Consider the following 15,333-nt stretch of genomic DNA (forward strand, 5'->3'; position numbering starts at 1 on the left):
GCAACACAGTTCACGGTTTCCACATTGGCAGTTAGTGTTTTAGCATATATCATCTATCATAGTAAAGAAAATGAGCAATATTACAATTCGTAGTTTATGTAATACAGTTCAATTCTAAACCAACAACAACACTAACTGTTCATGAGTGCATTGTCACTGCCACAAGTTTCATTGTGCAAAAACCAATAGCATACGTGTAATACAATGTTTGTTTAGAATTTCCATCATAAAATCACATTTAAAACCACATCTAACACACTAATGTCTGGTATTAATATCGCCCACCATTACTACTGCCATGCTCACGAGTCATCTGCGACTGTCTGCCCCACACTGTTCAACTCGACAACTATTGATAACTCTCTCACTCCACTGTTCTTACAACACTTCTGCCCATTGAATTCTATTTCACACAATACATTTAATAAAACTATTTGACATATCATCAGAAAAAATCTAAGTCTTTACATAAGTAACTCGTACATAAAACAGCAAAGTAAACATATTCACACTTCATTTTCTACACTATACAACCAAATGAAAAATATTCTACATCATCAAAAATATATCTATGAAGTACAAGGCAGCAAAAGAAAGGAAAAAAATTATATCTCATTATTAGGTGCTCCCCCCCCCCCCCCCCCCACACCATTTTATCATGAGATTGTCCCAAGAATCTCTCAAGATAAAATGTCCTTGACACATGTGAGTCCCATCTACCTAAAACTAGTTATGGTCTTTGATTATGTCCTCGACACATGTGAGTCTCATCTACCTAAAACTAGTTATCCAAAAAGAGTAACAAGAAATATTCGAGCAAAATAATTAATAACCATAAATTTACATTCTAAAACTGAAGTTCTCTACCTACAATACATGTTACACTACGCTTTCCATCACATCTTGAGTGTCTTTATTATGCTTCACATGAATGACTCTATATCAGCGAGTCTCATTTATTGCTTTTGTCTGTATACTTGAATGTTCTGTCATTAAATCCCTTTACAAATAGTCATTGCATGTGTTTTTTTTTTTTTTTTTTCATAACATGGTGTATCTCTTGGAAGTTGTTGCTTCTCATCACATGCTGTAACAACTCAAACTCAATTATTAAATTACTAATTAAATATCCCATCACATTTACAAACCACTCACCTCATCTGTCAGCTTACTTTTTCATTAATCCAAATCACCGTACTACAAAATCCCACATGCAAGAACTCCTCTTTAACCATTTCTTTCAATTAAGTAATCAATATTGGAATTAAGTCCTCCACCTAGATTCTGAGTACTGCCTTCAAGTACCCATTCATCAAATTTATCTTCTTGTCTTTCAAAGCAAAATTATACACTCGGCCTGTACTCATTCATCCTATATCCCAAATATTACTCTCAACAATAATTCCCATCTTGTTCACACTCACAGTGTTTGTTACTTTAGTATAATATGGTTTCAAATCTACTATATTCTTAAGACCAAATTTCTTCTTTGACTTTGGGTAAACTAAATAGAATGCATTCGGGTCTGGTATACTTATTACCTCAAATGGACTCCTATACACATAAAAAAAATGTGAAATCTTATTACTTATCTCTTTTGATTTTTCATATGTCTTCACTAAGACTAGATCTTCTACTTTAATACCAACCTTCTTTATTTTCTCATCATGTTGCCTCCTCCTTTCCTCCAACTTATTTTCTACCGATTCTTTCATTCTTTTCTTTTTCTCACCCCAACTTAATTCCTCTCTGTGGGGAAAAGACAATTTCTCCTCAACAAAACCCAAAAATCTCTTTCCCTTCATAATTTCATAAGGAGCAAATCCTGTTACATCATGACTTACAGCTTTCATTACATCCTCAATATTTTCCACAATATCTCCTCACGAACTATGGTTATTGCTATAATATGTACGACACAGTGAGCCCATTTCCCTCATGTAACATCCCGCAAGATTACCAGTTGGATGGTAAGTTGGTGTATATGTTACTGTTATTCCATGGTTGGCAAGGCCTTCCTTCTACTTCTTACTTGTAAACTGTGACCAGTTATCAGGAAATATGGCCTTCAGTTTAATAAACTTTATGCAATAGTCCTCTCCTAATTTAGTCAAGATCACTTTGCCAGTTGATTTACACAGAGGATAGAGTTTTATAAATTTAGAGAATACTTCCAACACTACAAAAATATAAGCAAAACCTCCTTTTTGTTTTCGACAAGGGGCCATAACAATCCACTGCTAACAATTCCACTAAGTCATCTGGTTTGACATTTTGCATGAGAAGTCTGAACATCTGATTAGTAACTTTGGGTCATTGACATTTGTCACACATCTTAATATGGTTGTTTACTCTCTTCACCATGTTGTCAAAAATTATACACTCTTTCAATTTTTTTATACACTTTTTTGCTGCTATGTCTCCAAAACTCAAACAAATTATATCATCTATGTACTCACTGGGCCAACACACTTTCCAATCTTCTGAATTTTCATTAGTTTGCCTAAATAAAACCCCACAATGCACCTTGTAATATTTTGCCAATTTATTATTAGTACCTGGCATAGCTAAGTCCCTCTTTATCATTTTCCATATTTTGTCGTGATTCTGATAACTCCTCATGTACTTACAGATGCCTTCTATCTTCTTTTCTCCAGGAAGTCCCTTTGTATAGAACAATTTAACATATTCCCCACCTACTTTCTGTCTTGCTTCTCCATTTTCTCCCAATGGTAACCTTGATAGTGCATCTGCTACTTTGTTTTGTGTGCCCGTGACATTTTTTATTTCAAACTCAAATTTTTGCATAAACACTGTCCATGTCATCAATTGTGTACGCATCAATCTAAATTTCTTAAAAAAATAAGAGCTCTGTGATCAGTGTAAATGAGTTTTGTTGCCCCACAGATAGTCTCTGAATTTTTTGAATCTCCAAATTATTGCCAGAGCTTCTCTTTCAGTCACACTATAATTTCTTTCATACCTCATTAATGATCAGCTTGCAAAAGCAATTGTCCTATGATCTTCCTTTTCTCATCTTCCCCAAAATTTTGAAATAATTCAACTCCAATACCATAACCACTGGAATCAGTTCCCAGACAAAAAGGTTGACTAAGGTTGAGATGGTGCAAAATCCTCTCCTCTTTCATGGCCTCTTTAAGATGGTTAAATGCTTCTTTGCATTCATCCATCCAAACAAAAGGTACATTAGGACTTAATAGTTTGTTTAAACATAAGTTGTTGAACACTTGTCCAGACACAAAATTTCTATAAAAATTGCACAAACCTAGGAATGAATTCAACTATTTCCGAGTCTTTGGAGATAGACACTCTTTATCTGCTTTCATCCTTTCAGGATTAACCTTAATACCAGCAGCAGACAAGATCCTACCCAAGAATGTTATTTCTTTTCTTACAAACTGACATTTCTTAAGACTAAGGGTCACACTCCCTTTCCTCAAAGCTTGAAACACCTCATTCAACACTCTATGAAGCTCTTCCCAAGGCTCAGTGGCAATCAAAAGGTTGTCCACATACATTGTTTCTTTAGAACTCATCTCTGGTCCTAATACTTGGTGGAGAGCCAGAATGAACACTGACACACTAATATTTAAGCCAAATGGAACCACAGGGAATTGGTAACATTTCCATTTACCAAAAAAACTCCTTTGTGAGCAGGACTTGCCTGTACCCAGCTGTCAGATCAAGACTGCTCAGATATTTCATATTGTAATATTTTTGGAATATTCCAGCCATATTCTCAGTTTGATCAGTCTCTTTACTCACTATGGTATTAAACATCCTAGCACCTATGACCATTCCCACAGTACCATATTCTCAGTTTGATCAGTCTCTCTACTCACTATGGTATTCAACATCCTAGCATCTATGACCAATCCCACACTACCATCTTTCTTGCCAACAACTGTTAATGGACTATTGTATTCAATTTTACTTCTCTCTATAACACAACACTCTATCATCCTCCCAATTTCCGTATGTACAGCTTCTCTCAAAGTGAACAGTATAGGGAAAGGTTTTCTTGCAAAGGGTTAATGTGGTTTCTGATCTAACTTGCAATCAAAGTTTTTAACTTTACCTGGCTTCTCTGAAAATACTTCTCTATTCACCCATAGGACTTGTCTTAGCTTATCTGTCTGCTGCTCACTTAACCCTTCTACCTTGTCCATTTGGACCTTCAATGCTTCTGTTGTTCCTCTTTCACCTTCATTAGAACCACAGTCTAGGTTCAGTTCTAAATACCCAATGTCCATTCCTATTGGCATCAATCTTGTCTCCAATTGTCCTACTAAATTATTGTTATCTATCACCATACCCTCGAAATTCATCTTCATTTCTGATTCTCAATTATCAAAATTGATAAAACCATCCACACAGTTAATTTCTTGCACTCTATTACCAGTAACAAATCCATGTTGTTGTTGTTGTGGTCTTCAGTCCTGAGACTGGTTTGATGCAGCTCTCCATGCTACTCTATCCAGTGCAAGCTTCTTCATCTCCCAGTACCTACTGCAACCTATATCCTTTTGAATCTGCTTAGTGTATTCATCTCTTGGTCTCCCTCTACGATTTTTACCCTCCACGGGGCCCTCCAATGCTAAATTTGTGATCCCTTGATGCCTCAAAACATGTCCTACCAACCGATCCCTACTTCTAGTCAAGTTGTGCCACAAACTTCTCTTCTCCCCAATCCTATTCAATACCTCCTCATTAGTTACATGATCTACCCACCTTATCTTCAGCATTCTTCTGTAGCACCACATTTCGAAAGCTTCTATTCTCCATACCCAAGATAATATCCGCACTCAGACCAGACACCACAAAAAATTTGTGTACCAAATCTATGACCCTAGTTCAGATTTTAAATAATCTGACGCTTGTAATGTAATTAAATGTCGGAGATAAAGTTTATCTCATGTGAAAAGTACGATGCCCACACTAGAGAGTTAAGGTAACTTCATTATGTTGCCATACAATGTGTTTAATTTATTTATTTATGAATATTTTCTTTTATGATAAATAATGGATTTGTTTGAGATGTTAAATGTTGTATATTTATATGTATTTATTTATATGTGTCTTTGGAGTGTATTAAGGTCAGAAGACCAAAGAATCTGGAATGCAGGAATGTCTGCAACTTCCAGGCACATGTTGGCTTGCCCGCCACTTCTTTGTCGGTATTGGAGGGAGATGGACGTGTTCAAGTGACCAGTACAGTATAATGCATTTTTAGGGTATCAATGTTCGAAGTGAAAATATTGTAGTTACTGAACAAAGAGTACGAATAAATATTATTTTTAGCCGAAAGTAATTCAAATCCGGTAGTGTTTATTTCAAACAAGAAGAAAACCCAGGCCATGCTTGTTAGAGTAATGTTTTGCAGACAAAACCCCTAGACAAACGAGATCTGCAGTGTGTAATCTTTCAGCAGCTACTAATAAATAAGCCTTGCTGAAATTGTGCTGGAACTACTCGTATTATTATCAATTACAAACACGTGGTGCGAATGTGGTCCTACCACAATATACCGCGTAAGATTCCACATCATTCAGTTATCAAGAAACAAGAAAGGTAACAACCAGTACATGCTTCACAACTTTATTCTGTTTACCTGTGGCACCTACTGTTTTTAACCCTAACACTGGTACATCCATTACCTCATTAACATCTTTTATACCATTACAGAATTCTTCAGCTAATTCACTAATTTCACTGCCCATATCAAACAGAGCTTTCTCTTCCCTACCATAGGCTCTTTATTTTACAAAAGGTTGCCCACTTCATTATCATCAACATCCTCTTCCTCATGTAATAAATTTTTTTCGAATTGCCATGTTCCCAATCTCTACTACATAATTTTGCATTTGCGTCCTCTCCTGATTCCTTCCAAATTGGGTCCTGTTCCTTTGCCACATGGTGTCCTGTTCATCACTACTGATGCCACCTACCTTCATATTAATGTCCCAAATGCCAGTGGCCTTACCACTGTTGAACAGTATCTTTCCTAATGCCCAGAAAATTCTAAATCTACAACCTCCTTTACTAGTCACCATGACCAACTGTATCCTCATCCACAAGTATTTCTTCTTTGAAGGCAATACCTACGAACAAATCTGGGTTATGGCTATGGGCACCTGCGTGGCACCTTCTTATTCCAACCTATTCATGGGCCATCTAGAGGAATCCTTCCTAAACACCTAGAATCCCAAACCCCTCACTGTTTCAGATTCACGGATGACATCTTTGTGATCTAGATCAAGGGTGACGACACTCACATTCCTCCAGAAGCTGAACACCTTCACCGCCATTTACTTCACCTCATCCTACTCAAACCCAACGAGCCACCTTTCTTGATGTTGACCTCCATCTCAAATATGTCTATATCAGTACCTCCAACCGTATCAAACCTACCAACCACCAGAAATTCCTCCACTTTGACAGCTGTAACCTGTTCCATGCCAAAAAGTCCCTTCCCTACAGCCCAGCCACCCAAGGGCACTGCTTCATGACTGACACGTGGCCCCATGCAAAATACACCAAGGGTATCACTGAGGATTCAAAGACTGTAATTACCCACCTGATCTCATACAAAAACAGATCTCTGGTGCCATATGGCTCCAGTCGTCCACCACCTCCCAAAGTCCCATCACCCAGCCACAGAGGAGCATTCCCCTCATGACTCAGTACCACTCAGTACTGGAGAAAATGAATTACATCTTCTGTCAGTATTTTGACTACCTTCTTCATTCCCAGAAATGAGAATGTCCTGCTCTATATCACTCTCGCCCCTCTCACAATAGTATTCTGCTGCCCATCAGAACTACACAATATCCTTGTCCATTTCTACAACTCCTGCTCCCAACTCCTTGCCTCATATCCCATATCCCTTTAACAGATATGGATACAATACCTGTCCCATACATCCTCCCAATACCACCTACACCTATCCAGTCACAAGCATCACCTGTCCCATCAAAGGCAGCACTACTTGTGAAACTAGATGCTAGAAATTTGCTTTGTAACTGTTATTTTTATGTGATACACTTGGAACTGGTAATTCAAACTATACACACTCGACAATGTTACTGGATGGATAAAGAATCACTCATCAAGCAGTGGCAGGAGAACCCTGATATGAAGGCATTTAAATTTTCAAGCTTTCTGATCCAGTGGCTACTTTTTCTGGCAGAAGGAAGAGGGCTGAAGGAAATAAACTGCTGAGGTTTAGAAAATGGGGAGAGTTCAGAAAAGCCACCCAAACCGTTGGTCACAGAAGACTTACTGAATGTATTACAAGAAAAGAATGGTAGTTGAGGACTGCACCAGATGACATTTGACAACTCAAGAGCTTAAAGATGGAAGACATGGTAATATGCAAAACAGAGATTACTGACAAATGGTTCAAATGGCTCTGAGCACTATGGGACTTAACATCTATGGTCATCAGTCCCCTAGAACTTAGAACTACTTAAACCTAACTAACCTAAGGACATTACACAACACCCAATCATCACGAGGCAGAGAAAATCCCTGACCCCGCCGGGAATCGAACCCGGGAACCCGGGCATGGGAAGCGAGAACACTACCGCACGACCACAAGCTGCGGACGATTACTGACAAAACATCATGTATGAGTTAATAGGAACATAAAACTAAGTAGCGGTGACAGGAATAGATAGGCAAGTCAGAAAATGAACGGCTGAGAACCAGTGATATGTTGTAACATCAGTTTTTACTTGTGGAGTTCTGAGAAATTTCAGTGAAACAGGCACTGTGTTGCCAGTATACACCCTCTGCATATTCCAATACATCCTACCAATAAATATGTGGTAGTTATACATATTTAAAAAGCTGAAGAGTATTTACATAACAGCTAGTATATGACATATGTTTCCACAACACCCTTATGAGACCCTTGGCTTCTTTTGCACCCATTTCTCTATCACATGGTCTCTACTCCTGTGACCACCCCCACGATAAGATATGTCCTATGCAGCCTCCTATCACCACCTATACCAGCCCTGTTACTGGTAAAATATACATGGGGGAGTTGGAAAATAAGTGTACCCTGTCATCTGTGGTCAGAGTTGTGTGTGAAAGGAAAAAAAGAGAATGAGACATTAAAGACAAGACATATCTTTTATTTCTCTACATAATTTCCAAGTGCATTGAGACATTTGTTATACAGCTTTATAAGCTTCAAAAAGCCTTCCAGGAAAAAAAAATCAGGCTGTTGCGTATGGAAGGAGTGTTGAACAGCTTGTTTGACGTCAGCATTCCTGCCAAAGTGCCTTCTGCTGAGAGTCTTCTTCAAAGCAGGAAACAGATGGAAGTCACTTGGTGCTAGATCCAGACTGTGAGGCAGATGGTGTAGGCATTCCCAACCAAGAGTTCCATAAGGTTTTGCATTGCTGTTGCCTCATGTGGTCTCGCATTGTCATCCAACAGCAGAATGCCAGATCTGAGAAGGCCAGGCCGCTTTTTCCGAATCACTTCTTTCAATTTCAACAGAGTCGCACAGTACCACACAACATTGATGGTTGCATCTTCCAGAAAGTCCAGCAGCAAAACTCCTTTGGTGCCGCACAGAAAACAGTGAGTAGCACTTTACCTGCAGATGGAGTGCTTTTGAACTTCTTTCGGGCAGGTGAGGATGGATGTTTCCACTCCATGTGTGCAGCCTTTGATTCAGGCATGTAATGGTGGACCCACATTTCATCCCCCATCAGAATCCAAAACAGAAGGTCAGTGCCAGATTCATGGTAATGCACGATCTGTTCCAGGCTGAACACCATGCGTTGTTCCATGTATGTCGGGGTCAGTTGGTGGGGCACTCATTGTGTGGACACTTTCCTGTATCGAAGAATGTCATGGATGATCTTATGAGCTCACTCATGCCTGATCCCAAGTTCTGCCACTACTCCATCGACGGTGATACGCCAGTTCTCTTTAATCATATCTTCCACCTTCCTGGCATTTGCATCTGTAGTGGCCATGCACGTCTGTCCAGGTCTCGGTATGTCCTGCACATGTTGACGTCCATCACTGAACTGCTGGCACCATCTCCGCACCATGTGCCTTGACATCACACCTGACCCATACACCTCAACAAATCGGTTATGAATTTCTGTGCCTGATACTCCACACACCCATTCATAGTGAATAACAGCTCTCACTTCCGCCTTTGACAATGACTTCAAAATGCACATTCTCTCCATAGCTCTGGGAAAAGACTGAGCGGCTGGCCTCCACTTTGTGCAGGCACTGCTAAAGTGCCATCTGCTTGCTTGCAGTTGACCTCTACCCAATGGTGTATCGGTGTCTTGCACATGCACGTTCACCTGCCATGTCGTCTTTTGCCCATATCACACAACTCTGCCTACAGTCAACAGGGGAAAATTATTTTCCAACACCCCCTCATATATTATCAAAGGGACAACCACTTGTGAAATGACACATATCATACACCAGCTGTTATGCAAACAATGTTTGGTCTTTTACATTGGCATGAGTACCACCAAGCTATCAGTTAGGATGAATAGGCTTAGGCAGAGGGTGTATACTGCCAGCACACAATATCCTGTTGCAGAGCATGTTACACAACATGACAATCATGACTTTTGTCTCTGTTTCACCACACATACCATCTGGATTATTCCTCCAGACAATTGTATCTAAGAACTCTGAAAGTGGGAACTGGTTTTACATGTCTTTGGCTCTCACCACCCACCTGGCCTTAACGTCAGACCAGGATTGAAACCCAGGATTTTTCCTTTCACTGGCAGATACTCTACCAACAGAGCTACCCAAATATGACTCATGACTCATCATCATAGCTTCACTTCCACCAATATATTCCAAACTTCACAGAATTGTCCAGCTCTGCTGAAAGAAAGGATATATATTCCTTTAATTTGCTATGTTTGTATGCACTTTTCACACTTTGTTGACCAATATGCCAATTTTTCTCATCATTGGCTGTTATCAGTAGATGAATTGTTTGAAAATTGGAAAGAGAAACATAAAGCTCATTTTAGTATTTGCCTTCAACTTGACTAAAGCTGTTTGCAACTAAAAAGGCTTTAAAATTTTCCTTTCCTCCAATTGCCTTCTTTTTAAATTCAAAACTGTTCTTTACTGCAATGACAACAGATGGTTCCTTGACCAATTTCCAAGCATCATGATTCTTCAAGAAGTTAATTCCTTCATTTATTCCAACTACCCATTTAACTGCCTTATCAGAATTAAGTGCTTCATGATATACAATGGTTCATCATTGTTCCTCCCTTGTACAATGTTGGTTTGTACTTCTGCAACATAGGCCTTCCCTTTGGAATTTTCCCTTTCTTGATTTTCAATTCAGTATTTACCATTCAAAAATTCTTAAATATATACTTCCTATGTTCCACAACTTGTCTCGTTTCTGGCAGGCAAATTCTAAAACTGCAGCTATATAGAGAGTATCCTGTAAGAATGACTTTTTCTTCTCTCATGGGTAATTTAGAAAGACATCTTTGTCTGGGTACATGAATGAAACCTTCACATTCTATTACATGTAAGTATTGTACAGTAGGCTTTCATCCTGACCACAATTCACAAGGTGTTTTTTCATAGTTGTTGCTATTTATAACACAGTTTCTTATGTATGCCACAGAGTACATCAGCTTAACCCAAGAACGTTCAATAAATTGCTTCCTGTTTATTGAAAGAAAAAAATGTGCACATCATTCAAGCAGAAAAAATGGACTTCTTTTTAACAGAACAAATGCTTCTTCATTCTTCATTGTCTTTTTTGAAAAAGAGAAACATCATAGGTAATCTAGTCACAATAATGAAACAAACAGCACTTGTTTAAATCATAACATTTATTTTCATCATTATCAGAAGTGAACTAGAATGTCACAATATATTTTATCAGAAACTATATTCTAGTTACTGTAGATAGCATAACCACAGAAAAATAACCATAGGCGCTGTAAACCACCATTGGTAATTTAGGATAACATGTTTTCTTCTACTGTTTCAGTGACAGCTATCCATGAGACAACTTTTTAAATCTTTGTTCTTCTGTTTTCATTGTAACAGTTCATCTCACACCTGTTCATCCATATGTTAGCTAGCACTTATAGATTATTAGATAAAATAAATTTAATCATACAGTGTAGGCTTTCATGGCCAGTGTTGTCTTCAGGTAAAACTTCCAGGCCGAGAGGCTATGGCCAATGTATAAAATTTTCACCTAACGTTTCAGCTCCATCTGCGGTGGACATCTTCTGATGTCATCCGGAAGTAACCAGACGAAAATTTTATACATCAACCATGGCCTCTCAGCTCTGAAGTTTCAACTAAAATAAATTTGTTCACCTGCATACGTTACACTGCCACATTTTCAATGCCTGTGCTACATTCAAGTTTCAGTTTCAAGCAACAACACTCTATTACAATTATTTCCTTATTTCACTTCATGTAAATTACTGTATAGTTCTTGAAACATTGCTATGGATCAAGGCTTCCCCCTGCTTTGTTAAAACTACGTTACTGCATATCTAGAACTAGCATCAGCTTCAAGAACCATTAAGCACTTATAAAAAATGCTGACATATCCCTAAGTTATGAGTGTCTATTTTTCTTAACTATAGGGTCATTCAAATAAAATTAATATCATATACTCTCCTTTCAGGTAACACAAGGAAGGTATGTCATCCAATGTGAATCAGACCCTCCATTGCCAACCAGCAGCTACAATGATATAATACCAGAAATTCAGGAAATAAACAGTATAGAAATGGACCAATCAAGACCAAAGAGAGAGGTGACAAAGACTATAAAACTTCCTGAAGTGAACAGTGATGACAGTGTTTCTTCAACAGATAACACACTGTACTTAAATTGTACACGTGAGGATGTTGTTTGTCAAAACATTACTTGTACATCAGGTTTTACTGATTCAAAAGCACTGCTCACTATAAAATTCATTGGAAAACTCAACACATCAGCACTAGGTCAGTTAACCTTTATTATTATCATTACTGCTACAGTTATGAGCAGAAAAATTGCAACAGGAAAAGGCAACATATTTGACTTAAAATTTTAATTTCCAGTAGTTCATAAAAAGTATGGAGTACCGTTATCTGAAAGAAAAACAACATTATGGTAACTGATGAAATTGTTGTTTAAGACATTAGAAAGAAGTGAGTGTACAGGATGATGCTAGCAAACAGTATCTTTAGCATGTTCAACAGTTACTATAATTTGAACAATATAAAAAATACTGATCATCTGTTCTGGCATCTGTCATATGACAAGAGATATGCAGTAGACAGACATCTCTGTCTGCAATAATTCTATATTTCTCAGTGATATGATGATATGAATATAATAGAGGGGAACATTCCACGTGGGAAAAATATATCTAAAAACAAAGACGATGTAACTTGCCAAACGAAAACGTTTGTATGTTGATAGACACACAAACAAACACAAACACACACACAAAATTCAAGCTTTCGCAACCAATGGTTGCTTCATCAGGAAAGAGGGAAGGAGAGGGAAAGATGAAAGAAAGTGGGAAGTGAGATTTAAGGGAGTCATTCCAATCCCGGGAGTGGAAAGACTTACTTTAGTAAGGGACAGGTATACACTCACACACACATACATGTCCATTTGTACATATACAGGCACAAGCAGACACATGTAAAGCCAAAGAATTTGGGCAGAGATGTCAGACGAGGCGGAAGTACAGAGGCAAAGATGACGTTAAATGACAGGTGAGGTATGAGCGGCGGCAACGTGAAATTAGCGGAGGTTGAGGCCTGGTGGGTAGCGGGAAGAGAGGATATATTGAAGGGCAAGTTCCCGTCTCTGGAGTTCTGACAGGTTGGTGTTAGTGGGAAGTATCCAGATAACCCGGATGGAGTAACACTGTGCCAAGATGTGCTGGCCGTGCACCAAGGCATGTTTAGCCACAGGGTGATCCTCATTACCAACAAACACTGTCTACCTGTGTCCATTCATGTGAATGGACAGTTTGTTGCTGGTCATTCCCACATAGAAAGCTTCACAGTGTAGGCAGGTCAGTTGGTAAATCACGTGCGTGCTTTCACATGTGGTTCTGCCTTTGATCGTGTACACCTTCCGGGTACAGGACTGGAGTAGGTGATGGTGGGAGGGTGCTTGGGACAGGTTTTACACCAGGGGCGGTTACAAGGGTAGGAGCCGCTCTTACCTCACCTGTCATTCAACATCATCTTTGCCTCTGTACTTCCACCTCAACTGACATCTCTGCCCAAATTCTTTGGCTTTACATATGTCCGCTTGTGTCTGTATATGTGCGGATGGATATGTGTGTATGCGCAAGTGTATACCTGTCCTTTCATCCCCCTAAGGTAAGTCTTTCCACTCCCGGGATTGGAATGACTCCTTCCCCTCTCCCTTAAAACCCACTTCCTTTCGTCTTTCCCTCTCCTTCCCTCTTTCCTGATGAAGCAACCGTTGGTTGCAAAAGGTTGAATTTTGTGTGTGTGTTTGTGTTTGTTTGTGTGTCTATCAACATACCAATGCTTTTGTTTGGTAAGTTGCATCATTTTTGTTTTTAGATATATTTTTCCCACGTGGAATGTTTCCCTCTATTACATTCATATCATTAATTTGAACCCAACAATTACGTTTGTTATTGTCACTGTTTCATTTCGAATTCTTTTCTGTCATCTCACTTTCTCTTTCTGTTTGTGCACGTAGTTTCACTTTGTATTCACCTTCTACTTTTTACCGTAATCCACCGTACAATTTTATCTTTCCTATATATACTCAATAATACGTAACCCACTTAAAAACCATAACCAAAAATTTTTTTTCCACTTTCAACACTACCGCTGCTATAAAATCCACCGTTCCCAGTTCACAAACAGTTCCTTTCACCTATTAAACAACCATTTCAGCTAGTTCTAACAACTTTCACTTTATTTCCATTTCCGTTTTTCCCACATCACTGATCATTTTTAGCCGCTTCCCAGAGGTTTTAACGTCATTATTTCTTCGTCAGACAATTGTTAGCCTCATTTTCATAATCTTACACCACAAAGCTTCTCCTTTTAATACATTTACAACCAGTTTTTTCGAAATTTTCCCAAATTTCTCCGCCCTTTAACGTGTTTTGGCGGCAACACAACCACCTAACCTGTGTGCACATCGTTGTTTACCAAGCCAATTTCACCACAGGATCAACATAGTTCAGCTTTTAGCAACACTTTTTCAACTTTTTTCGCACCAGATCTCTAGTTGCTTTCTAGTTCATATTTATGTGTCCCCCATATATTTTTATTTTCATTTTCATTTCAGCCTCGTGTCACACTTTCCACATTCTAATACCATGTCACCCTCACAACATCCCCACAATGATCCCATTAAGTTTTGTTTACATTCTCTCCGCAAACATGCCTTCGCCCTAGCCAGATTACGCTCCCATATTTCACTTACTCAAACTTGTCTGACATTTGGCATTACCCCCCAAAGGCCTCACACTTAAAGTTCCCATATCTGGCTGTAACCCTTCTTTTCATCAGACCCTATACCAGTTCCAAACTGAAAAATCCATTGCCCTCACCCATCTAATCCTTCACCTACACATCAACTCAGCCAATGAACACACCCATCAACTCCTATCCTTAATAAAAGTCCTCAATCTTTCCTCTCCCACATCCACACCGGCTGTTCAGAGCATCCTCCTACAGGCCAACAGCAAATTAGAACAGCATGCCACCCTCCATCTCAAAAAACTATCCAATCTCCTGGTTTCCCACCTCCGGAAAGGCAACTCACTCACCCTCCACAACCTTTCCAGCAAACCTCAACCTCCTCTCATTGCACACAGACCCAGTCTCTCCCATCTGCTCAATCTCCCACTTCCAGCTCCACTCCCCCAAAAACCTCAAAATTCTAATCAAATGGTTCAAATGGCTCTGAGCACTATGGGACTTAACATGTTAGGTCATCAGTCTCCTAGAACTTAGAACTACTTAAACCTAACTAACCTAAGGACAGCACACAACACCCAGCCATCACGAGGCAGAGAAAATCCCTGACCCCGCCGGGAATCGAACCCGGGAACCCGGGCGTGGCAAGCGAGAACGCTACCGCACGACCATGAGATGCGGGCTAAAATTCTAATCAACACAATCTGGAACCACAACACCCTAATTCAGTAGTTAACCTTTCCTCCAAACCTCTCTCCCAATCCGAAACCTCTGTCCTATCCAAAGGCCTTACCTTTAGCCCTACTCCCAGATTCAACCAAACAGCCCTCGTCAAAGATTT

At 39.2% G+C, this 15,333-nt stretch overlaps 1 protein-coding gene across 1 annotated transcript in view; it reads left to right on the forward strand.

The window, feature by feature from the left end:
* Positions 1 to 15,333, forward strand: part of LOC124614041 (integrin alpha-4-like) — a 560,480-nt gene that overhangs the window by 444,693 nt on the left and 100,454 nt on the right. Inside the window, exon 20 of the mRNA XM_047142871.1 lies at positions 11,702 to 12,023. Coding sequence (XP_046998827.1) covers positions 11,702 to 12,023 — 322 coding nt within the window. The remainder of the gene's footprint in view (positions 1 to 11,701; positions 12,024 to 15,333) is intronic.

This window comes from Schistocerca americana, chromosome 4 (genome assembly GCF_021461395.2).
Source record: "Schistocerca americana isolate TAMUIC-IGC-003095 chromosome 4, iqSchAmer2.1, whole genome shotgun sequence".
Classification (NCBI taxonomy): Eukaryota; Metazoa; Arthropoda; class Insecta; order Orthoptera; family Acrididae; genus Schistocerca; species Schistocerca americana.